The sequence below is a fragment of the Paroedura picta genome, chromosome 3 (assembly GCF_049243985.1).
Source record: "Paroedura picta isolate Pp20150507F chromosome 3, Ppicta_v3.0, whole genome shotgun sequence".
NCBI lineage: Eukaryota > Metazoa > Chordata > Lepidosauria > Squamata > Gekkonidae > Paroedura > Paroedura picta.
Genome location: NC_135371.1, coordinates 31,311,214 through 31,338,410, shown reverse-complemented (window position 1 = coordinate 31,338,410; position 27,197 = coordinate 31,311,214). Strand labels below are relative to the sequence as shown.

At 41.2% G+C, this 27,197-nt stretch overlaps 1 protein-coding gene across 7 annotated transcripts in view; it reads right to left on the bottom strand.

The window, feature by feature from the left end:
- Positions 1-27,197, bottom strand: part of LOC143831783 (contactin-4) — a 669,529-nt gene that overhangs the window by 344,977 nt on the left and 297,355 nt on the right. For all 7 annotated transcript variants that reach the window (XM_077325228.1, XM_077325223.1, XM_077325222.1 and 4 more), the window contains one exon: positions 4,359-4,499. In XM_077325228.1, the coding sequence (XP_077181343.1) occupies positions 4,359-4,413 (55 nt within the window). In that variant the 5' untranslated portion in view covers positions 4,414-4,499. The remainder of the gene's footprint in view (positions 1-4,358; positions 4,500-27,197) is intronic.

The window sequence follows — 27,197 nt, the reverse complement described above, 5'->3', positions numbered from 1 at the left end:
AATGTTCTGAAATGTTTTCTGTAAACTGCCCAGAGCCGTAGGGAAGGGCAGTATAAAAATCTAAATAAATAAATAAATGTTCATGATCGTATATCAATTGGTTTCTTCTGAGGTTTCTCAGTTCAGTTCTGCCTCTTGTCCCAGAATGCCGATCTCGCTCTTTTCCACTGCTCCAGACAGACAAATGCTCTATTTCAATCTACCCCGCTGTTGGTAGGTTACGCCACCCCCAGCCAAGCTGCTTGCCCTGCTGTGACCCCTGTGAAATGGTTGTTTGACCCCCAAAGGTGTCCTGACCCCAGGTTGAGAGCCACCGTTCTAATCCTTGTTATGCAATGGTTCACAGCAACTTTTCCTTCGCATTTTAAAGGCTGTCAAAAGTTCTGCTTAAGGCTAGGTTTGGTAACATGAATGTGTTGGCAGAGTAATAACCAACAGTGCATAACCTGATCAAAGGTTTATTTATGAATTAATATACTTGAGGAGAGACAAATATAGGTTGCTTACTACATTTCTAGCTGAGAGAGAAGGTAAGACTGAACGTGGCACTTCCAAGGCATAAAGTACCCTAACAGTAGCAATGTGGAGACAGGAAAGGAATGACACTTAACAAGAAGGTGCTGACCTCACTATCTTAATTGTCTTCTTGCTCTGCCCTTCTTCTTTGTACACCAAACATTGTCTTTTCTGGCAAAAAGTATCAAGCAGTTTGCCCTAACACATACACATTGGCAGTTTGCCACTGTGGTATTTGATCTGAAGGTTGTGAACTGCATTTCACAAAGTTGATCCAAGGTGAAACAAGGTCAGACAGTTTGAATCACATCCCTTTCACTACTTTATAACATGTAGATTTCTTATAACCGCAAGGTGTATTTATGCTGAAGAAACAAACTTCCTCTATTCCCTTATTCTAATTGTGAACAATGAGATTCTACCTTCATCTACAAGTTAACAAATTAGTGGCTGACTGCTGACATTTGTAATCCTGGATGCCTAAAGCAAGAAACCTAAAATACATGCTCTTTCTCATACAAATTAATTTTATTTTAAAATACGGAACATTGAAAAGTTTCTGCTTTCCGCTTCTCTTGGGATGACACAAAAATAAAACAGCCCCAAACCAGAAAGCAAGATAATGACTATCTAGGAACAGATGGACTGGGAATGCCAATTACCAAATCTTAATCAAGCTTTACCCGCCTTTTATTGCCTTAGTAAAAGTGTTTTGTTTTGTTACAGCACTGAAAATTTCTGCTGACAGAAGGGGAGGGTTCCCCTCCCCCTATTTTGCAGTCTTCCACAGCAGACCTCCAATCCCCCCTCATTCTGTTTGTGTGCTCCAAAGTACAGAAATACACTTCTCCATGTTTCCTGAATCTTGTGTTTGCTGATGACTCACTGGACTTTCTATATAGGATTGGTAATCACCCTCAATTTAAAGGATAATCATATTTTTCTACTCATCTGATAAAATGGTCACAAACTGTTTCTTTATCCCTTCTACTATCTAAATCAGTGGTCCCCAACCTTTTTATCACCGGGAACCACTCAACGCCAGGGACCACTCACCGGGGACCACTCAATGCCTTTTACTGAGGCCCAGTGTGTGTGTGGGGGGGTAGTTTACTCCTCTACTCTCAACTACTGCCCTATCGCTCTCTGATCGCTATGGTAATGTTTAAACATCCCTTCAAAATAAGATACAGACACGCCACAACAATGAAGTGTGTTGTAAAGGGCTGGGGGGATGAAGTAAAGGGCCGGGGGGGGGGGAGAAGGCGTCCTTCGGGGCCCACCTCCAATTAGTCGAAGGACCACATGTGGTCCGCCGCCCACAGGTTGGGGATCGCTAATCTAAATAATATGATATTCTGAAAACCAAAGTCATTCCTGACCATTAACAACCATGAAGACCCTTTTAGCTTCCAAATCACTCACCAGTTGACAAGTCAGCCGAAATGTTAATGCAGGGATACTCAACCAGGGTGTCACAGCACACCTGTGTATCATGGAAACCACCAAGATATGGCAAAGCATGGGGGAAATTATTATTTATTTACCATTTTCCATTATTTAAATTTAAGATTTTCCCCCCTTGATGGGTCCAGGGTTGGGAAACGGATGGGCCCTGGCCATTCAAAGCTTTTCCAGCTTTTTCAAAGCTTCACTCACTTTGAGTTGACCTGCATTGGTGATCCCTCAATGAGCAAGGTGGGTGTTTCGTTTTAACTCACGCTGACTGAAGTGGACAGGATGCTCATAGCAGTCACATGCCCACTAAATCCTTGTACATCATGGCTAATAAAAACACCAGATATAAGAATAAGGGGCCCCCTCCAGGAGATAATCAACCTCTCCCTTGAATCAGGAGAATTCCCAGAGGAGCTAAAAGAAGCAGGAGTTCACCTGCTGCTGGAAAAAACAACAACAACTCTGGACCCTCTAGAGCCCGACAACTATCAACCTGTTTCACACCTAGTATTCCTGGGGAAAATGGCTAAAAGAGTTGTCATGGAACAAATATCAGCATTTCTGGGAGAAGCTTCAGTCCTAGACCCATCCCAGTCAAGTTTCCAGCCTGACCATGGGATAGAAACAGTGCTAGTTGCCCTGACAGACTACCTCTGTCGCCAGTTGGACCAAGGCAGGTCAGTGCTGCTTGTATTATTAGACATTTCAGCAGTGTTTCACACAGTTGACTATGAGTTTCTAGCTTACGACCTCACCAATGCTGGTATTCAGGGGACAGCCTTTCAATGGCTAATCTCCTTTCTCCAGGGTCACAGACAGAGGATAGTACTAGGAGAGAGATCTTCAAGCTGCCAACAACACACATGTGGAGTCCCACAAGGAGCAGTCCTCTCTCCAATCCTATTTAACATATTCATGCACCCTCTTGCCCAACTGGTACAGATGTTCGGGCTGGGTTGTCATCAGTATGCAGATGACATTCAGCTCTTCCTCCTGATAGATGACTGCCTCCATTCTCCCCCAGAAGCATTAGCTAGCTGTCTAGAAGCAGTGACGATGTGGCTCAAGCAGAGTTGTCTGAAGCTAAATCATTCAATCCTGTGGCTGGGCAGGAAGGGTCCAAATGAGGAAGCATGTCTGCCCAACCTGGACAGTGTGCAACTATCAGTGGCTCATTCCGCCAGGAACCTGGGCATGATCTTGGATGCTTCCCTCTCCATGGAGGCCCAGGTCACAAGAGTAGCATGGCCAGCAAAGCCAAACTAATAGCACCCAAGTTAGCCCCAGAAAACCTAGCCACAGTGATTCATGCAACAGTCACCTCCAGGCTAGACTTCTGCACCTCACTCTATGCAGGACTACCCTTAACTTTGATCCGGAAACTGCAACTGGTCCAGAATGCGGTGGCCTGGGTCCTCACAGCAACACCATGGAGGTCCTACATCCAGCACCTCCTCCAACAGCTTGTTACCATTTGATTTCAGGCTTAAGGTCAGCTGATTCCACTGCTGAACTACCATTATTGCAATTCCATCTCCCCAATTTCCAGATGGTACCTTTTCACATTATTGCAAGCCCTGGCCTCTACTGCCAACAGGTTCAGCTTCTTGCCCTCCTTTAAATCGGTGATCCCCAACCTTTTTATCACCGAGGACCGGTCAACGCTTGACAATTTTACTGAGGCCCGGGGGGGGGGGTACTCTTTAGCCAAGGGTCGTTGCCGCCGCCTGAGCCCCTGCTCCCCTTGCTTTCCCACTGGCGCCCCTGACTTCCTGTCACTCGCTGGGGGGTGCTGCCAGCAGCAGCTGTGCAGTGCCACACTGAGGGGGAGCCTCAGCCATGGTGGTTGCTGGAGAGCACCAAAGGTGAGCTGGCATCAGAGTGATAGGGCAGCCCCCGAAGCAGCAGCCGGGGAGGAGGACGAGGAGGAGCCGCAGCCTGGTACCAACTGATCCACTAACCGGTACTGGTCCCCGGACCGGGGGTTGGGGACCACTGCTTTAAATGACAGCCTTTCAAATACTTAAAGAGAGGAATCATGCCCTACCTCAACCTCCAGTTCTCCAGACTGAACATTCCCAAGTCCCTCAGTCCTTCCTCATAGGTTTTAGTCTCCAGGCTACTGGGTATCCTCATAGCTCTCTTCTGCACCTGCTCTATTCTAGCCACATCCTTTTTGAAGTGAAGCATCCAGATTGTACACAAGTGCAGCCTGACCAATGTGGTATATAATAAAATGGAATCTTGCGTGTTATAAGAAGCTAAGAAGGGCAGTTTTATTTGCTGCTGTATCACTTGCATTAAAAACTCAGTGCCATTTTAAATTAATGTACAGAAACAGAAATACAGAAGGGCAAAAAATTATTTTTTAAATGACACTTTACCTGCAAGGCACAACATGAATGATTGCAGCACGAGCAGTTCCCATAGCAACCTCATTTTCAGTTTCCAAGGTCAAAGGAGGCCCAAGTCCAATACGGAGTGATTAGAATTTTGCTTCTTTTAAATTTTATACAATCTTTAATCTGTAGGGATACAAAGAAAAATATCACAATGAGATTTAGGATTACAGCTCCTTATGTTCTTTGAGATTCTCTCCATGTGATCTGAAAGAAATTTACACCTGAAGGAAAACAGAGAAGCCAGTACTTTAAATCATTCAGAAAGAGTGGAAACAATAACTCTTTGGAAATCATGTTCTTCATTTTTTTTTCAAATCCTTGGTGTGAGAAAGACTTCATACATGTAGAATAACAACTTTAACCTCAAAACAAGACCAAATGTTTTCCTGATGGTCTCAGATCTGCTCACTTATCTTTTTGTGGCCTTATGCAGGGCACATTAACCTCTCTGCCTCAATGTTTCCATCTTGCTGCACCCATAGTTAATTATGTCTGAAAAATCATTAGAAGATTAAAATCCACTGAGTAGATATCATCTCACTTAAAAAAAAAATCTTTGGCAGCTTTGAACTCATTCTTTTTGCAGCAAGTCAAATGGTAACAGGGACACACATACAGGTCCCTGTGGAGATGATAAATGCACTTCCATTTAAAAAGTCAGAGCCAGCCATTAGAGGATAGCAAGATATCCCCTCTTTACACAGGAAGCCAGAGCACAGCTTCCCTATTGCTCATGGTCACCCAGCTGTGCAGATAGCCTGAGATTAATTGCCATACTTTAAGCCAAATCACTTGTAAGATAGCATGTTGTCTTCCTGGTAGGCTGAGGGTGGGAGCAGCTGGGGAGGGTCAGGGTCAGAATGCTGACTGGTAAAACACCTAAACTCTTTGAGCAATCTGACTGGAGGTAGTTGATTTTCAGAAATTCACGATACCATTCCGTCACCAAGATATTAAAAAAAAAATCAATGTCCTTCCAAGCCTTAAGTAAGGGCATCTGTAACAAAGGGACTTTCCCCTAAATCTTACACTGTGAATTTTTAGTTCCCTCTTCCAGTCTTTTAATTGTAAGTGATATTGGAGATCCTTTAAATAGTCCACTATAACTCTGATAATATCATATAATACCGCACACACTGATTTTCTGAAGCCTCAGCACACATTTTTGACTAAAGATATAAACCCATGTAACCATATGTTTTCATCATTTAACCATCCCTCTGATGTCTCAGGATTAAGGAGCCTTCATATTTACAAGACAAACTACATGCCTAATAGAAAGTGAAGTGGTATCATTAGAGATTCCTGACTGCTTTTGTAGAGTTAAATTGCTCAAATTCTAATAAAGTCAGGTGCAGTGTGCTAAGAGGGCTAAAAATTCTTCCCGACTCATCTGCCAATGCAACAGAAGAGCAAGAAGACTAATGGAATATACTCCAATATTCTGACACGCATGGTGATTAGGCTGACTGTAGATAAGCAGGAAAATGCTGATCAATTGAATCTAATAGCAAAGTAAGTGAATGATTACAACATTCGTTATAAGGGAAATGCTATAGACTACTAAATTATATACAACATTCATCAGCTTCTCTCTAAGAACATTTAAAAGACTCCGTGTATATAACAGCAAACTGAACAGGCCCCATATGATTAGGCAAGTAGCAAATCTGGACCACTCACTGATAAGCTATGTATCCCTACCTACTCAAACTTTTCTCAGGTACTCAGGAAAAAACATGACTTTTAAAATCAAACACCCCCCCCCCCCCCGCATTTCTCCCCAAATCTAAATCCATTTTAGGCTGGATTCAGGCCTTGGTTTGTGTGGAAGTGGCTTGGTTGCTATTACCAGGAGAATGATAAGGCTCTTAATTCTTTGTGGCTTTAAATGCTATCAACCAAGGTACCCTTCTGGAGACACTGGGATAGACAATGATCCTGTTCATTCTCCTGGACCTCTTGGTGACTTCTGACATCATTAATCATGATATCTTTCTACTTTTCAGGACTGTGAGGCACTATAGTGTAGTGGTTCCAGTCCTACCTCAAGGGTATGTTCCCGTGTAGGATCCTAGGGGACTGCTGCTTTGCCCCTTGGCCTCTGTCCACCAGGTTCCCAAGGTTCTATCTTGTTCCTCATGCTTTTCAACTTATAACGTTTGTACTACAAAATACATCAACACACCCAGACTTTATATACTGTATAATCTAATGGTGCTCTTATTCAGAGGTATTTAGGCTTTCTACCTTCATGAAGTTCCCCTCTACAATTATCTCCATGTTATAGATCATGCGTATCTGAGGAAAGAACCCCTTAACATTGGTTTCTAAAGCTTAATTTCAGGGTTTCCCCCCCCCCCCCCAGTTATTTCAGTTACCAATTCATAGTCTTCACTGGCTAGGATGCATTTAACAATCCTTACAGTGAAGCTCTGAACTGGTAATTGCAGACAAGGTGCTTATGTCATTCCCAAAATACTTGGTACTATTTTTAAAAATAATTAAATTTCATTGTGTGCTTTAACTCTTTTCTATTTGTAGCGGTATTTGATCTAAAAACTATATTATTTATTAAATTAATATTCATTTAAAATAAAGGAGAAAATAGTAGCAATGTTAAACATTCAATTTCCTATGTACCCTGATTACATGTTACTAAGCGTAATGGCAGGAAATATTCCTTGAATGGCTGGAGATTTTTTCCTACATTCAAACACCACAGCAAGAATAGTGACAGCAAAGATTAGGAAACAATAGGAAATACCAGAGATAACAGATTTTTAGACAAATGTGGAGAACTATCCAAGATGGTCAAGCTGACTAGCTTAATGAATAACTGACCTACAAAAGAATTCAAAGAACAATGCCATTTTTACACAAACTATATAGACAGATAGTAAACAAAGTTGAATAAGTAAGGGAATTATCATATATGTATCCAACTTTGATGTGTTCTTTTTCTCTTCCATTCGTATTGGTTTTCAACCAATAAAAGCTGGTAACCCCAGCATTTAAAAAAAAAGAAAGAAAAGGGCTTTTAAAAAAATATCCTGCTTTTTACTATCAAAGGAATCCCCAAAGTGGCTTATAATTCCTCTCCCCACAACAGCCACCTTGTGAAGCAGATGGGGCTGAGAGGATTCTGAGAAAACTGCGTAGTGAAAACAGACATGAGAAAAATGTACCTAGCCCAAGGTCACCCATCTGGCTAATGGAGGGCTGGGGAATGAAACCTGGTTCTCCAGATTAGTGTCCACTGTTCTTAACAACTACACCAAGAATGTAATAGCCAATTTCTATGTTCTGCTAATTTTGAATTTGTGGGTCAAGGCATGGCAGGAAAAAAAAGGTTTGCTCTTAACAATTAGCCTCTGAATACCAATGCTGGGGAGCAGCACCAGCAGGAGTGGAGAAGGGCCTCTATGCCAGTGGTCCCCAACCCGCCATGGTGCCGGGCCGCTGCTCCCTCTCCCCGCCCCCCCGCAGTAAAAAACTTCCCAGGCCGCCAGCTTGCGGCCCGGGAAGCTTCTTACTGCGGGAGGGGGGGAGAGGGAATCAGGGCCGCGTCTGCACATTGTGCATGCGTAGCGCATGCACCATGCACGGCCGAAATCGCGCGTGCGCGGCACTTTCGCGCATGCGCGGGCGGGCAGTTGCCCTGCCGGTCCCCAGCCTCAAAAAGGTTGGGGACCACTGCTCTATGCCATTTGTTTGGCCCTCTGAGGCAAATGTTTGGCCATTATGTATATAATATGCTGGTCTAGATGAACCACTCATCAAATCCAGCAGGAGGCTCTACTTATGTTTTCTTTGTGTTTGTTAAAATACCCCCAACATTTCTGAAAATATGAATTGTGTTATGGCTAAAAAACATTCTAAAAGGTATGATACATTTCTCATATGCTCACCAGTGCCAGCTATGCTGCCTATTCTTACTTGAAAAAGAGATTAAATAAAGCCATATTAAAATTTTGTTTATTTATTTGCTGGCACAACTAATCTTTGACAATTTGACTGTTTTCGTCAGAAAGTTAATTAGCTGATTTTTGTCATTTTGCTTATCACAGACAACATATTTCCTCATTTGTGAACACCAGCTCTGTTAAAAGATAATTTAAACTATTAAAAAAAAAACACTGAAAATCTGATAGTTAAACCTTCCTGATGCTGTCATGAAAAAAAAAATGCAGCAATGATCTTATAATATATTAGTCCAGGATGTTCAGAGAGATACTGGAAATTCACCAACCCTGTAGCGTAGTCCCATCTTCTCATGTCATTTCTCATAAATGTTTTTGTTGAAAGAAGGCACTGATTTCCTAGAATGAGTACAGCTTTCAATGCATTACTTTCACGGTAAGATATAAAAGCTTTCCCATAAGTCCTCTTGGAAACTAACATTTAGTAACCCATACCGCTTTGGCACTTCGTGATAAAATACAAGTCCCTGATTTGGACATACAACAGATTATGGTAAACTGACATGACAAATATGATGTCAACCTTGTATCCATATGAACATGAATATTGCCATAGAGATGGAAAACAAATTTAGGTCTTAGCCAGTCCTCAGTTCAAACACAATATGACACAGTCTTTTAAATAAACTAGTTATGTCTGATGTATATAAGAACATAAGGAGAACCTGCTGGATCAGACCAGTGGTCCTTCTTGTCTGGCATATTGTCCAAACAACAGCCAAACAAGTTGCCCTGAAGAGCCAAACACACCACAAAGGCTAAGGCACTCCCCTGCAGTTGTCTCACAGCACTGAAATACAAAGAATTTGCTGCCTTTGGATATGGAGCACCATTTCCTCCTGCCAGTCACCTTACCTAATAGCCATTGATGGATCTCTCTCCCTTTTAAAGGTATTTTTTGCTTGCAGCCATCACTACCTTCCCTGGCAGTGAATTTCACATTAAGTAAAGACATATTTCTGTCTGTCCTGATTTCTTAATAACTTTCTTGTGTTACCTTGATTTCTGGTATAAGGGATGGGGAGAAAAATCTCCTTCTACCCACTTTATCCACCCCATAAATATAAACATCTAGCATGAATCCCCTTGGCTGACTGTTTTTTCTAGACCAGCTTTTTTCAACATTCTTACCATTGAGAAACCCCTGAAATATTCTTCAGGTTTTGAGAAGTGGTGATATCATACAGGATATGGTTGGGAAGCACAGCAGTGTACATGCCCACCCATGGCCCCTCACCTTTCCACCCCTTCTAGGCCCACTATTGGCCTCTTGGGTGGGAGGGTAGGTCGATATGGCCATATATGGTCATCTCACGATAAATGTTTAACTTTATATATATATATATATATAACTTTCACCCTGGTTGAGAAACTCTGTTCTAGACTGAAAAGTCCACTATGGTCCACTATGCATCAGCTTATACTAGCCCATAATGAATTTCATTTGTCATAGTATAGTGTATTCAACTAATTTAGAAAAAATCTTCCTTTAGGTCTTCATGATCTGCTTTGGTTTTTACCTTCTGGAATAATTTGATATCATCTGCAAATTTGGTTACTGCAGTGCTGATTTCCAATGCTAAACTCCAGTGAACCAACTACACAGCACCTGACCCAATACCAATTCTTCTGGGACCTCACTTCTAATTCTCCCCCCCACACACACACACTTTGTGCAAACTTGTTCTGCACTCTGTAGGCAAGCCCAATCAAGTTTCCTTGGAAGCTGTGCACTAAGCAGCAAGAACTGAGAGGTAGCAAGGATTGAGAGGACTGACAGGTGCTACAAATAATGAACTGGAGCTGGACCAACAGATCCAACAAGGCAGCTTCTCCAAATCTCTTCTTTAAAAAGCTGGGAAGTAATCAGGATCCATCTCACACTGCTAAATTATTGTCATCAGGCACATCTGTAGTCCTGTGCCTGCCCAATACCCCTGGTTCTCCTCAGCCACCAGCCTTGGCACCTTGGGCTCCTCCTCTGAAGACTCCAAATCTGAGTCAGACTTAGAGAGTGTCATGAGAGAACTGTCCAGTTATTCCTACTCTCTGTTTCCAGCCATTGAACCAATATTTAATCCATTAAGACACATCTTCTTATCTCAGGACTGCTATATTTATATAGGAGTCTTTTTTTTTAGTATCTTTAGTATCTCTTAGTTCAAGTATATGATTGTCTGTATGCACTTTGTTAAGATCTATCAAACTAAGATCATTTAGTTTATTTGCTGCATTTGATAGTTCCTGTATTTTTAACTGCAAAGGACTCATCCACCAGTGAGCCCAGTCAATAGATGCATGGAGAAGGGGCCTAAGATTACTGTATTTTTTATTTGCAAATCCAAGCCATCAGCTACTACATAGTTTAAAGGGTTGATGCCTAGCATCTTCCACATGCTATAATGGCATGTACTCAGCAAAATTTGACTCCATTCACATCACCATACCTTTCTTATACATATGCTTGTAAAATTATTACCTTTCATTGTATGAGAGAATATATACCAGCTTCCAAAGCCTACTGTCTTGTACATTTTCATGGAGTAATCTCATGGTTGATTGGCATAGGTAAAGAATGTCATCATTTTCACACCCTCCCCTCCACTTAGAAGAATTCTCAAACACTGGGATTGACACATTCAGAGTTTGGATGAGTTACAATAAAGACATAACCAAGATGTTTGGAAAGTCATATGGTTGATTATGCTTTCATGCTCCAAGATGGCTTTCAATATTTATCAACATGCTTCTCCTATTGTATGTTGTACTTTTCATAGGACATAAAATTTGTTTCTATTTAGTAAACCCATGCCAGGTAGCTCACGCACCAGTAACACATCCATCATATATGGGTTTATCAAGTTTATGCAAGTTATTTTTTCATAAACACAGGAGAGCCTGGAAACTATCCTAATGGTGAAGAAGACCAAAAAGGAATAAGAGAGGATATTTTTATTACTCCTTTTAAAAATATGTTGTACACAAAAATACACATACATATATACTGCTTTTAATTTTTAAAGTTGTGTATGTGTGAAAACATTATCTATATCTAAAACTCTTTCCCCCTGGAAAAGGCCTCACTTTTGCGCTGACACTTTTCCTAACTGCATTTTTGGCAATTCCATCCAGCTGCAGCAAATTGTTTTGAAAGGCACCTTTGTTTGTAATTGGATTTTGATAGAAAGTTGACTGTAAGAACTTTAAGCATGTTAACGCAGAGGAAGAAGCTACATGGGCATAGTCGAAAAAGCATTTAGAGGCTCTTTTTCAGAGTTTCTGAGCAAATGCAATACACAAGCTGTTAAATCTATAGGTTACCAGGACTGATAAGCAATATTGCATAGAAGAAGCAATTCCACTTTTTCCATTCAAAAGGAAAATAGCACAGTCTGTCATCACAAAAGTTTGCATAGACAGACCCCTCCACACACACACACACACACACACACACACACACACACACACACAAAGAATACTCAACAAAATGTTTCAGATACATCCCTAAACAACTACAAACAAAAGTAGGTTTCTTAGCGGTTGATTCCCATTTACCTTTTTTGTGCCCAATGATATGCTAGAGCAGGGGTAGTCAAACTGCGGCCCTCCAGATGTCCATGGACTACAGTTCCCAGGAGCCCCCTGCCAGCATTTGCTGGCAGGGGGCTCCTGGGAATTGTAGTCCATGGACATCTGGAGGGCCACAGTTTGACTACCCCTGTGCTAGAGTGTGTCAATTATGCTAAACATCAAGTTAAATCACTGCTAATGAAGTAGATGCCACAACAACAGGCATTTGTCATGTGATCCTAAAGAGAGTGACACTCTTCTAATGGATTTAGGATTGTACTGCATATCTCCTAAATATGATACAATGAAATATATAAGCATAAACACCTCTGAAATCAACTAAAAATATTTGTTAAGGCAAACACAATCATCTTCACACTGACTTGAGAGTAAGCCTAAACATTTTACTCCAAAATTAGACCCACTGAGCTTTCTCAGTGGAATTTGCTTCGCAATGACCGTTTATGCACTGGAGGTTTCATGCCAGGCTGCAGGCTGGAGTTTTAGCCGTGGCAGGTTGCCCCACCTCTTCCTGCACTCACACGGGGGAGCATTTAGCCCGGTGCACCTCATCCACCCCGGATTTGTACTTCTGCATGAGAGCTGGGGCAGTGAAGTTCTCAGTGCATAAACGGTCAATAATAGGCACAAGAGTGGGCTGTATCTTTGCTATGCAATGGCTAAATGGGACTTATGCCAAGTATGGATAAACACTAAGAAACAACTCTCTTTTTTGGAAGACAAAATTAAATTATGTAGTTTAAATGGGCTGGATCATGTCCAGCTGGGCTGCAAAAATATAAAATGTCCTTTGGCTTTCTGAAGACTGACTTCATTTAAACTAGCAGAACTCACCCATGAACAGTCCACTTTCTTTACAGAGCCTACTGTTCATGTGCCTGTATTCTAAAAGAACCTTCAAGTTTGAAAAATCTGCATGTTCTTAAGCTTTTATTACAGTCGTTCCAATAAACATCACATTCAAGTTCAGAGATTAAGAAAAACAACTCTGGCATAATTTCCCCTTTTAAAGTCTAATGATGCTAGGAAGATCAGGGCACTCTTCATTCTCCACTAATTCACCCCTGATAAATGATCATGTAAGCAATAGTAGAGTTGTTATCTCTGCTGTTAGTGTTCACAGTTCCGTTTTGAAGCATAATAACCTGTGAACAGGGGACAGAACAAAGGGAGACCTGACAGAAACAAAAAAGTTTCTGCCCTCTTCCCCTTATCTCCACTTGTGACTTATCTAAACTTTACTCGTGTATAACATTTTTCTTCCATTATGTATCAAGTTTGTTCTTGTAACTGCAATATAAAAATAGGATTGAATAAATGGAAGGAAAAATTAACTCTTAACTTTACACTGTTTCCATTTTTAAATCAACGTTCTCATTTCCTGTGGTTTGTAATATAGTCATGTGACAATTCTAAGCATGTTAATTTGATAAGAAAGGTAAGGAAGTCAGTGATCTGTATTTCTGATGATTGTCATCACTGTCATGTATCAACAGCAGCCCCCTCCTCCTGGTGCACTCAACTTAAATTGAGGGGGTACAAAATCTTTAATTTGCAGCAATGATAGAGCGACTAAAACAAGTAGTGGATACAAACAACAAAAACACAAGGAAGCATGCCACCACCTTAGTCACTTCCATTCAGATGCCCCCGCAAAACTGGCCATATATGATCATATATGAAGCGGTGAAAGTTACATAATTTTCATAACACAAGTAACTCTTCTTGTGAAGAGTTTAGGATGCTTTAGGATTGACTAAAGGATTGACTTTGATATAGCAGTGGTCAATTAAAGTTTAGGATTGCTTTAGAATGCTTAGGGCTGATCCTGCATTGAGCAGGGGGTTGGACTAGATGGCCTGTATTCTCCTTTATTGTGCTCCACACAGACCCATCCCCCTTTTTAAAGAATTATCTGACATTAATGCAGTGATGGAACTTGAGATGACTAAAACTCTATAGACGAAAACTTTATTCAAAGGTAGTCTTTCAAAAATCACATCCCCCTCCACATTGCAATTGAAGGGAGAGTAAACAGAAAATCCGGAAGAGCTGTGGCAGCCTGCCAAAGGCATCACCAAATGAAATGGATTCACACTCATCCCTCCGACAAGCACATCAACAACACAAAAAGTCTCAGCACCTTCCTCTGTTTTACAGGTTGTAAGATTTAAACATTATAGAACAATTTGGTAGATGATAAATACCACAGATGATAAATACTTGTATGCAATCAACTTACTGTGTGCAGTTTCTTTATCGCATTTATACAGACCATTCATCTTGGGAGAGATGAATGGTATTGAAATATCTGAAAATACACTGAGTTATTGAAATCTCTTCATTCAGGCAGGAAAGAGATTTCATTTTGATCCAACACAAGAAGTCACAGACAGACACAAAAGAAGCAAGGCCTTAACTTAGCCTAGTCATTTATATTTGTCAAACTTTTTTCTTTCTCTGGAGCCTTGGAAGCCCTGTTTCTCTAAAGCACATCTGCCATCCACAGTTGCAAAACTCAACGGTTATGTAAACTAAAAGAGACATGAGATATCTTGGAATAGTATATTGGCTCTGTACCTTGTTCATCTTTTATATCTTCCAAATCTTTGAACAGAAAAGTCCAAATGTCAGCCCAGAAGCAGACTCCTATAATGCTCTGTTACGGATACGATTTAGCTGGTACATTTTACCCAACAGCTGAACTAATTCACATCATTTTACTAGCCACCCAAAAACCCTATTATCCCCCCCTTTTTGGACCATACTGTATTTTATTTCATACTTAAGAACTAAACCACAAAGTTTTGAAACATGGAGTTAGGTGGTTAATTTGAAGAAAAAAACCCACATCATTAAAGTTTTCTCACTATTTTTTGAGGGAGCGATTACTATAGGCCCTGATCTAGATAGTCCAGGCTATGCTAATATTGGAAGCTAAGCAGGATCAGTCCTGGCTAAAATTTGGTTGGGAGACCACCAAGGAATAACACAGTCATGGTGCAGATGCAGATAATAGCAAACCACCTCTGAATATTGTCTGCCATGAAAAGCCTATGGAATTGCCATGTCAATAGTGACATGATGCCCCATCCCCAAGACTGTCTTGTAGATTTAATGTCTTTGGTACTTTGGCTCTCCTGCCTGATGCTTAGTATTTGAACAGCACAAAACAAGCTATGAAGAGGAGGAATAATTAAGGATATAAATATGAAATGGAGATGATATGAGTATTCTATGTCCTGAGACCAGTTTGCATAAACATACTATATTTTATCACAGTGCACAAACTGACATTACTAGGCATATAAATGACATAGCCAAAAAGATCCCAGAAGCTTTAAAAAGATTTCTATCAATTAGCAGAGCTCAGTGGAGACAGTGTGTCTGGTGACGGACATTTTGAAAGTTATTCCCAAGATCGGTGTATTATCAGTTTACATTGGCTTACATGTAATTTTCGACATTCAAAAAAAGTTTATACATCTTTCAAGGAAGGAAGGATGGCAGGCTTTTTCTTCCTTTGTACTTTCATGCTGGAGGATTGCTTTTGCAATTGGCTACTCTTTTAAAGGACACACTTGAGGACATATAGCACCTCCTATCTAGCTTAGAAGACAATTTTCACATCATAAAAATGAAAATGTCAAAAGATCTGCAAGAGGCAATGGATATCGTGGGAGGACAGCTAGCCTCAGCTCCTTGCTATGTGTCACATATACCCTTGGACAAGTCCCACTAGAAATACCAAACGCATCCATATTCAATGTAATTTTTATTGAGCTGCATTATATTTTCAAATTTAGTGCTGAACACTAAACCACAATATTCAGTGTACGCTGTTAAAACCTGCATTTTGCAGTCTTCTTTAAATGACTATTTCAGACTCATTAGAAAAATCATTGTTTTTATTTAATGAAAAGGCTATTTTCTCATTGGCTGTAATTTCCATTTTAAAAACCAATTCTCAGCCAATGAAGATAGACTCAGGTGTGTGGCCATGTTGATCTGAAATAGAACAAAATTTGAGTATAGTGGCACCCTTAAGACCAACACAGTTTCATTCAAGGTATAAATTTCCACGTGAATGTGCACTTCTTAAGATACACACATATAGGTAGAGGGAGAGCAATAAATCAGCATACAGCATAATGAAGTTGCTTAACAAATTCAAAGACTTAATAGGAATAACAAGCTTAGTTTACATGGCAGCCATTTGCTTGGGTTTAATTTCAAAGCAAAACAGATTCAGGTGAGTAGCCCTGTTGGTCTGAAGTAGCAGAACAAAATGTGAGTCCAATGGCACCTTTAAGACCAACATTCAAAAAAACTTTGTTGGTCTTAAAGGTGTCATTGGGCTCAAAGGAAAACATAGTGAAGGAAATAAATTAGTCAAAATTGGTGATTGATGAACAGATGTATCCTTGATTGCAGAATGCTGAGAATAATTAACTGAAAGTATGGAGGTGACCATACAGGCATCTTCTTTGAAGTGCTAATTGACTCTCTAGAGTTATCTCCCCTGTTCTCATAGCAGAGAAATACATTCTAATCATACTGCAATATTTCCTTTACCAAACTTATGCATGAGTACATTGTTTTAAAAATACTATCATTTTATAAGCAAGATACAGTTTCTCATTTTATGATATATAATAATATATGCCATGCACCGCTGATGATAATACTATGACTCAGGCTACAATAATAAAATGAGCTACAGAAAAAAAAATGGGAGAGGAAAGAGTAGGAATAAGTTGACATTTCTTGGAAATAGGTGAATGGGTAATGATGTAGATTAAGCACAAAATTATATGATTCAAATAATGCGTACTTTTAATATACACTGATGGGGACCTAACAGAGACTAAGTAGGAAAAAGACCTTGGGGTTCCAGTGGACAGATAAATGGAAAGATCAACTCAAACCATATATGTTCGTCTCTTTCCCTGAGAACCTTCTGGGGTCACCATAAGTTAGCTGCAGCTTGACAGAACCTACCATTCCCACCACTACTGGAGCATCCATGTATAGATCATTTAGATAATTGTGTGCAAAGCTGAGAAGAGTACTGAAAAGAGTTTAAGGTTTAACACTTTTGTTTTTGCTTTGAGGAAAGGCTAAAGACCTTTCAGTACAGAAAAACAGGACAACTACTGACTATATTTACGCCACCAGAGAGCTAGAAACCTGAATTCTTATTGTCTTTTATTATCTATGGACTACCACATGTATTGATCTAATTCTTTTACTGTTTTTATATCAATTAATATGATATTGAGTGCATTGTAATGGCCTATGGCTGGAAACAATAAAGTCTTACACTAATACTAATTATACTGACTATATTAAAAGGTTTATAAAATCATGCTAAGGCAAAATTAGGGCTATAAATGAACTAAGCAAGGAAATAACCAGTCTATTGAAGCCTACTAATCCAATGAGATTCTTTGCTTCTAACCTAGAAACATAAAATTCACTATCCAAATATTTTGTACTGTTTTGTTAAGAGTTCACATTCCAGAAAAGATTGCAAGTGCCATTTCTCAGTAGCCCCCATTATCTGATTGTTTAACTGCCTTTTCCCTAGCTTACAGATACTATCTTTCAAGGCTGCTTCAAAATCTTAGTTCTTTAAGTGAACAGTTTTGTCTTCACCCTCAGACTTTTCAAACAGAAGGTTAGGGAGCCCAGTTCTTTATTACTTCTGTGATGCCATTAACGTTCTACTTTCCTCTGTAAAAAGACATCCACCCTTAATTTTTCAAACTAATGGCATCCAGAAAGCGATATATTTTTCTCTTACTGAGAAAATAGCCTTCCCAGAGCAATTGGGACTAGAAGTAAATTGTTGGAATTTATCTCCCAGCTTCCTTTGGCATATCCATTGTGCAATATTCAGCTGTGTAAGAATTTTTTAGCAACATCAACATTAATTCAGCCAATGCTGGTGAAACCCAGACTGCTAATTTATGTCATTAAACGAATCTACTTTTGAAAACATATGATCTGTCTTGCTACAAACCAGGTCACTATCAGCAGTGTTCCTTGATGTAGCACTTTTCAAATGCTGTAGATTGTTTTCTAAAGTATTTATTTTAATATTAAATTCTGAACTAAGATTTTTTTTGCCACTAAAAAAAAAAGTAGCCACGGATTTGGAGGACGTTAGTTATTCACCAGGAATGCAACTTACCATTTGTACAGTGAACCAAAGCTATGTAAGCACCAGTACTCCTAGCAGGAAGCCAAAATTCAATACAGTACATATGCAGCTGTTTAGCAAATGTTGATCACCTAAATGATCCATATCCAGAAGCTGTTACCAGCTTGCAGTTAAGAGCTTACAGCTAGGTCTTATCGCTTCAAAGAGAACTGACACACACAGGAATTTTTTAACATTCCATAGTAAATCTACTTGAATAATCAGACCTTGTATATATTAAATAAACATGCAGGTGACAGTGCAAATGTAGTGGTAGAACCCTTTTTATACCTTCCAGTCATTCTTCTACAGGAAAACTGCACACACTTCAAAATGTAAGAATAATGTCTTTGAATGTGCTAATTAATCCCCCCCACACACACACATACGCAGACTGCTTGATTTTTAAATGATTATTTTCTATTTTCCCATTCCATTAAAAAACTATACAAATTGAAGTGTGGATGACTCTTATTTTCTTCACATAGCTTCCTACCCCCAAGCTAGTCCCATGGAGGACTAAATGGAAGAATGTTAAATATAAACTGAGTTACTAGCAGTTACCAACAGCTGTTTCTGCATTCACCATAGGTTGTTACTGCAGGCTGTATCTGTCCGCCACCTGGATCACACAGACACTTCTCTATGACCGTTTATGCACTGGGTACTTCATTGCCCAGCTCTCGTGCAGGACCACAAATTAGGGGCGGATGAGGCACACTGGGCCTAATACTCCCCCCATGTGGGTGCAGGAAGAGATGGGGCAACCTGCCACAACTAAAACTCCAGCCTGCAGCCCGGCATGAAACCTCCAGTGTATAAACGGTCTATGTGATTCCATACTAGATTGGGCAGAGAAAAACAGCAGTTGGTTTGCATGCTTGAACCAGCCCTTAGAAATTATGCTCTACTCCATGGTACCTAAAAACAATTCACCAGTACACTCTTTTATTAATCAAACCCTATTAAAAATCCACATACCTATTAAATGTGCATCTCAATAAATAAGCAAGTGAGCAAAACCATCCCTACCAGCTTTACTCTTAGTAAGAGCTGGTCTACATAGAAACTGCAGAAATATGTTGCTTTTGTTAAGATTATAGAGGGCTATGGAGGAGGGATTCTAGAAATTGTTGCATTTAGGTTACCCTTACATTTTCCTTGCCTTCCTTATCCCCTTGAAAGAAGGGATGTGTGAGCTCTGTCTTGGGACTAAGGTGACTTGAGCATATGCATCTTTAAAAAGCTGGTAGGCTGGGATGCTTCCCAGCAAGGCAAGCCCTCAAAGCCAAGTGTAGTGTGGACACAAGCTCAGCAGTAAAGAAACCAATGGGTACCCTCAATGAAAGTAAAAGAAAGGACTGATCAGAGAGCGAGATAGACGTTTGCATAGGTTTTAATCCCCTACACCAGTGGTCCCCAACCTTTTTATCACTGGGGACCGGTCAACGCTTGACAATTTTACTGAGGCCGAGGGGGGGTAGTCTTTTGCCAAGGGACATTGCTGCCACTGCCTGAGCCCTTGCTCCGCTTGTTTTCCCGCCTGTACCACTGACTTCCCGTCACCTACTGGGGGCACTGCCAGCAGCAGCTGCGCAGTGCCATGCCAAGGGGGAGCCCCAGCCATGGCGGCCGCTGGAGAGCACCAAAGGTGAGCCGGCGGCAGAGTGGCAGGGCAGCCCCCGAGGCAGCAGTTGGGGAGGAGGACGAGGAGGAGCCGCGGCCCAGTACCGACTGATCCACGGACCGGCCCCGGCCCCCGGCCCAGGGTTTGGGGACCACTGCCCTACACCATACTGGGAAAAACAGCTGAACAAGTACTTGTTATGGCAACACATACTGTTGTAACCTGCTGTGAGCTTTCAGATCCGGAGTGATGATTAAGAAACTGAATGAATAAATGAAAGAAAGAATGAATGAATACTAAAGTTGGAACAATACAGAGAAGATTAGTATGGTCTCTGTGCAAGCACCACACACAAATGATCAGCTGAATTAATCTGGCTGATAATCTGAATCTCAGAGGGTATGTGGAACATGCCTGTTGTCAGGGCCGCCTGTTTCCCGTGCAAACCCACACACAGAGACTCCCTTCCCCTCCATCCCCCTTACCTGTTTGTTTCCCAATCTCCTCCTTGGTTCCTCCCTTTCCCTCTCTTACAAACACACGAACACACACAGACTCCCTTCTCCCCTTCCCATTTCCCTCCTTACCCTTGGACTGGAGGTAGCACAGCTGCTGCCCTGGTCTCCAGGGAGGAGGGGGTGCAGCCAGTGCCTTGGCCTCTGAGGGCGGCACAGCTGCTGGCTAGGTGGCCCGGGGTGGGGTGGCCACTGCCTTGGCCTCCGTGGATGGTGCGGCTGCTGTCTTGGAGGGGGATGTGGGCCCTGGCTGGGCTCTCAAGGGAAGTACAGTCACTGCCTTGTCCCCCATGGGTGGTGCAGCTGCTGACTGGGCCTCCGGGGGGTGGCATGGCCACTGCCTCAGTCCCCGCAGGCAGCATGGCCGCTTGCTGCGCACCAAAGGTCAGGGCAGGTGCTACCTCAACCTCCAGCTGGACCATCCTTTTTGCTATGACCCTTACTCGGTGGGCGGTTCTCCAGCAGCTGGACTAGCCTCCTCGGCCACCCACACTCCCACTGGCTGCCTCCATAGTGGCTGCCACTCACAGTCTTCTGGCATGCTCAGTAGGCAGGAATTATGGACTCACTTCTATTTCACCAAGCCTGCCAGCCATTATCTAGAGGTTGGCAACCTGTTATAAGACAGCTGGAATTTTGGAACGCAGCAAAGTGGGGCCAACAAAGGCTCTTGAACATTTCCTCTGGTTGTCCCATGGCTGAGAGCATAACCAAAACCAAAAAAGGAACACAACCCAACCTTAACAGGTAGGAACTCAGAAGTTGAGCTGTACAATAAAAAAATGTAAAAAAAAATTTTTTTTCTGATGCACATGAGAAACACTCTCAGCACAGAATTATATAATAGCGAACAGTGGTGACCCTAGGCATATGTCATAAGAGGTGGTCTCCAAAAAGTCTAAAATTTACATATATTGGTTGGAGCCATAATTTACAGATCCCATTCAACCACTTCACTACACTTTATAATGAATTTAATATAAATATTTTATATAGAGTGTGTCATCACAGTTCTGACCACTGAGGAAGACCCAGTTGGGTCAAAACGTGTTTGGTCTTATGTGCTGTTAGTTCTGTATAGGTTTTATGACGTTTTTAATTGTGCACTATAATAAATAATCATCATTTTTACATTCTTTTATTGTACAGCTCAACTTCTGAGTTCCCATGGCTGAGAGCACCACATGCTATTAAGAGAAATTACTTTCAATTACTTCTCTGTGTTTTTCAAAGTCAACCATGTTTGTTCCGTCAACTTTGTTGACGGAAGTTATAGTGCCCATTTTTAGCAGGTTAGAGCAGGTTACACTTAACTTTTCTTCATGAGGAAGAAACATATATTTTCTTGCTCTTCCAGACAGATTGTTTTACAACCAAAAATGGGTACATGGTATTTTCAAAAGAGAGAGAGATTACTGAGCATTTATTGCGATAGTAAGTCACTGAAGTCCCATTGGGAATCAAATTGCTAAGAGGATTTAAGATATTTCTATTCCTATTTTATTTATTAACAAAATTTATGCCAGGACTTCTGTTCTTGATCAGGGCCTCTGAAGTGGCTGACAGATTGAGAACATACACATTAAATGTCTTTAAAACCCAATTTAAAACATTTAATTAAAATCTGAAAACTAAACTAAAATATATTTATAGTACAATATAATATAAAATACGCACACATAAAAACAATTAAAGCATAGGCTCTTAAACATCAAAACAATGAAAACATATCTGCTGCATTGCTTCCAGCCCCTGCTCTAATGAGTACTGGTATCAGCTTTTTTAATCCATCCAATATAAGTGAAAATATGGCATGCCACAGGTGGCAGGTATACGTGTATGAGGTTGTACAAACATGTCCATATAGCTCTTTAATAAGATTTGAGAAACAGTATCTTGCTCAAGGTCATTCAACAACGCCAGTAGATTTATGGTAAGTTACTGTCTCCCATATTCTGTGCAATAATCTATAAATTGTTCTATTTACAGCAATCCAGGCTTTGCAGAAAAGTGGCAGCAACATCTATTGTGGAATACCCATGGATACAGTTTCTGTTATGACAGAAATCTGCATAATGAGGCAGAAAATTTTCCAACCCTCTATCACATACCTGTACCCTAGGGATGTGCATTCAGTATAACTGAGCTGAACAAAAACCTGAAAAACATCTTATTGGTATTTTCCAGCAGTTTTTGAATTTTGACTATCCAGAATGGCCTCTCTCACCCCCCCCCCCATCCCAAAAATACTTGTGATTTTTTTCAGGACAGCTGAATAGTTTAATTTAAAAGGCATTTTAAATGATTGCAGTCTCATTAAATTCCCTCTGGGTGAGCTTAACATTTACAGAAGGTGTTTAAAGGGATAGCCAGCCTTTCAAATGCCTTTGGAGTTCACTTGTGCTTGCAAAAGGCATACAGAGGCATATTCCCCTTAAATGTTCCCTCTCCCCATTCCATTAAAAGCAGTGGAGGATGGGTATTCCTTCTTTGGAGGGCTATACAATTGTTTTGAAACTGGGGGAGGGGGTGAGGAGAGACACCAGTAGCTATGCTGCAAATTTGGTGCCTCTAACTCAACCACCCCTCAGAGTCCCAGATATCCCCAAATTGATTCTCCGTTATACCTATAGAGACCACTGACTAGAATGGTCTCTACAAGGTGTAATTGAGCTGGAAAAAATTGGTATTCCTGAATATTGGGAAATGCCAATTTTCTTTTGCTTCAATATACCCAACCGCCCAAAAAGTACAATGGGGGGAGGGAGAAATCCCCATACTTAGTCCCCAGGGTTGGCACACTCAGTCTCTGCAGGAGTGCTCTTATGGACTTGTACAATGTCCATATCAAAGTGCTGCACTGACCCATTGTGGTATATGCATGCAACCTGCAAGCACTTCCCAGCACTGTACTAACCATTTCCAAAATATTTTGTTAACAAGGTTCTGCACCCCTTTCTTCCTGTGGTGGCTATTCACATTTTAAAACACTGTAGCTGTTTCTCCATTGCTATATAATAAGCAGTTTAGAACAGCAGCTTGTCTATGCTGCAGTGACAAATATATGAAACACGAAGTACAGATGGAGCAGGGCAGTCTCTGAAAATATATTTTACTGTTTGGTATGCTGATGATGATACAGAAATCATAGGAACTACAGTACTACTCATTATCGGAAAGGTCAGGTTAGTGGTCTGTATCTACCCATCCATGTATGAAAAACACATGGATTTCCCCTGCAATCCTCTCTGCTTCTACAGACCCTTCAAGTCCACATAAAGATCATTCCTGGGATCATTCCTGCAATCCTCTCTGCTTCTACAGACCCTTCAAGTCCACATAAAGATCATTCCCTATGGGAAGAAAGTTTTCTTGACCTATAGTGGCCAACATTCCTACAACCAGCTCTGACTGGTTAGCATTTCTCTTCATATGGAATTGCAAGTAACTCTCATTGACTTCAACGGGAGTTACTTGTATCCTGCCAGGGGAGAATCATGATGGAGTGTGCAAGGAAGCATTCCGCCCTTAAAAATGTCAAAAATCATTAGGAGTGACTGTGCAGCATGAGCAAGAATCAATATTAGAGAAGACAGGAGTAAGCACATGAGGCAGGAAGTGCAGACTGTTAAAGGGAAACCTAGAAGCAGAATGCAAACCAGGGGGAGAAGGAAAGATCTTAGCTCTGGGATATAAATATACACAGGGGAATGAGAGAGGAGGACAAGCAAAACAAAAAGAAAGGAATAGGAGACAAGAGACTTTAAAATCAGAAAAGGAAAAAAAAGGAAGGGGAGAACAGCCCTTGCAGTAATGAAATTCAAAGGAAAGAACACAGAGTGGATTATAATTTTTGAAACAATATTTGTTACTCTGGTATGAATAGGAGCTTTTATTCTTATTTTTGTAGTACAGTTTAAGAAGAAGAAGAAGAAGAAGAAGAAGAGTTGGTTCTTATATGCCGCTTTTCCCTACCCGAAGGAGGCTCAAAGCGGCTTACAGTCGCCTTCCCATTCCTCTATGGGTGCACTGTAATGTTGGTTTCCAAGTGCTTCCTACTTAAACATGACAACGGGAAGTTAAACTAGATGGCCTGTATGGCCCCTTACAACTCTATGATTCTATGATTCTATGAAAATGATTTGTTAATACATCACTGGAAAGAACAATGTTTTTCAATGTTTGCAGTCCTGAGAAACCTGTCCCCTTTCGGGGGGTATAGAAAGCTGATTTGAAGTTTTCCATGTAGTATCTATGTCAGTATCCCACAAAATGCTTTACAATCATTTTGTAGCGATACTCCAACAGCTAGTACGTACTAGAAAACCGCGCCATGAAATCAGTACCTTTGGATGACATGATCTAAAATATGTTCATTTGGATACATAAACAGTTTATATATCAATATCCAAAGGGCTTGGAGCAGAGGTCATAGCTGCATATTATGGGTGTATGTGTGTTGGTGATTTAGAATCGCAAACCAAATCAGATTCTTCAAAGGTGCTATTAAAGCTAAACTTAATTGGTCATCATTTGCACTTTGAAACATTGTGCTTGAACTGATTTAAAATGGTATGAAAACCGAATACAATTCCATTCACAAGGGCAGTTTAATAAATGAAAGCTATCATTTGATATTGCAGTCTTCATGTGACGAACACACAGTACTATGTACACTATGAATACCATATAACAGTCTCAAGATTATCCTTAAACAAATCTCAGTTTTCTGACACTTATGGGCTAGGCACTGTTTTGCTGCCTCATCTTGTGTGGAATGACAATCCAGGTTGGTTCAAACCAGGTACAACAAAGCACGAAGGGCAGCCATCATACCCAATCTTAAACACTCATTTTTCAGCTAGATTTTAGAACAAAACATAGATAAAGGTGAAATGTCACCCATACACAGCATATGAGATAAGTTGACTTATGGTGAAATCCTAAAAACACTTTTTTGGCTGAATAACATGGGACTTAGTTCTAAGTAGGCCTGCTTAGTACTGCTTTCGCTGAAGGCATGTATGTGCAAATATCTTTAAATAGGACAGGTCTTATTAAATAAAAGAGTAAGGCCACCTGGGGAGGAGTTAGGGCGGGCCCTGTCCAGGATAAAAACTCAGAGGGCCCAATCAGGAGCCGCTTTCCGGCTCCTGATTGGGCCCTCTGAGTGTCCATCCAGGGCCAAGCAGCCAATGGGGAGGCGCGCAAAGTGCCTTCCTATTGGCCCCTCACCAGGACAGACCAAAATTCCATTCACCCAGCCCAGTCTGGCTGCCAGTCTGCTCCTGACCACCACAGGGAGAGGAGGTCAGCAGGGCTGCCAAGGGGGATGAGAACAGAGGCTTGGACAGGCTGTGCCAGCCCTTTTCGGCCCAAGGCTGCCCTAACTGTCATGTCCAACTGCAAATTGCCTCAGAACCCTGGCAGAGCTGGCAGGAGGCTGCAGAGTGCTCCCCCTCCCCGTCCCTCCCTTCAGGCCTGCTGCGAAGGAGCCTCTGACAGGCCCTGACTGAGGGGAGGGAGGCCTTTCCAAGAGCAACGCAGGGGACCCTGAGGGCCTTCCTTTTGAGGGGGGGGACTTTCCCCTTCTGCCAAACAGTTGCCTGACAGGGAGGCCACAGAAAAGCCCCTTCTCACTTAAAATACTGCTCTGGCCGGGGGTTAGACACAGCCAAGCCATGTGCCTTTCTTCTTTGCAACTCTCTGCAGATTTGAGGCCACTACCCAGCGTTATTCTGCAGAGGAAGCTGGCTCTTTTGTCTCCTGTTTCATCTGCACAACAACCCTGTGCAGTAGGCCTCAAGTCTTTCAATTCAACAACAACCTGTGTGGGAAGCCTTAAATGTTTCTTCTTTACCACAACCCTGTCCAAAGTAGCCGTTTCTGCCTGGGGAGCTGATCTTTATACTCTGCAGGTGAGCTGTAATTCCAGGAGCTCTCCAGGCCACACCTGTAGGTTGCCTCATTTGGCCTCATTTGCCACCAGGCCACTACAACCTCCCACACAACACACATGACAACCTCATGCCCTTACAGACTGGACAACTCCTCCCCTTCCTCTTCCCACTGCCAAGCTCTAGTGCCCGTTGTATTCTTGGAGACAACGGGCTTTGCCCCTAGTATAACATATAAAGTAAGAGTAATTCTGGTAGTCACTTCCATTAGTCTAGGGAATATTTCATTCTTTATCTGTGTTGCATGAAGAAAGTATTAATACAGCAGAAAGAATGAAAAAAATATAACTGTCAATCAATCAATCAAACTTTATTACAGTCATTCTGCCCAAATATATATAATTATGTAATTAGCTACTTGGCAGATAAACAAGAAAGGAGCACAGATTCACCTCCCCTGGTATATGTGCAGGTTACCTATCATCATGTATTATGATCCTAAGATATTTTGAGTATTGAATTATTCCATCAACAACAATAACCTTTTGAAATGTAGACCTTAGACCTCCAACACAGAAAGTCCAATCTGCCAATATTGTTTTGCAAATATAAAATATAAACGTCACTGCTAGTGACACATTGTGCTACGAATGAAACCTCCAAGGAACCGCGGAAGAAAAAAGTATGTACATGTAAGATGGAAGGCAGATCTAAAAGCCAAAAATAAAAGGATATTTTCCTGCAACATTGCACAGGACCCATCATTTTATATTAAAAGATAGTTATTTTCATGATTATTGAACAATTTCAGTTCTACCCTGAGGTTTATGACAATATATTTAAAGCAGTTTGGTCTGCTTAGATGTGCTATTATAATCCTTTCTCCTCTTGGCTGGAGGTGGATAGTCAATTGAGTCCAAAAGGTGATTAGCACCTTTGTTGAAAGAAAGGGTAGCCACAACCTCCTTCAGAGTGGTGTTCATCCTAGGATTGCTTCTCTGGA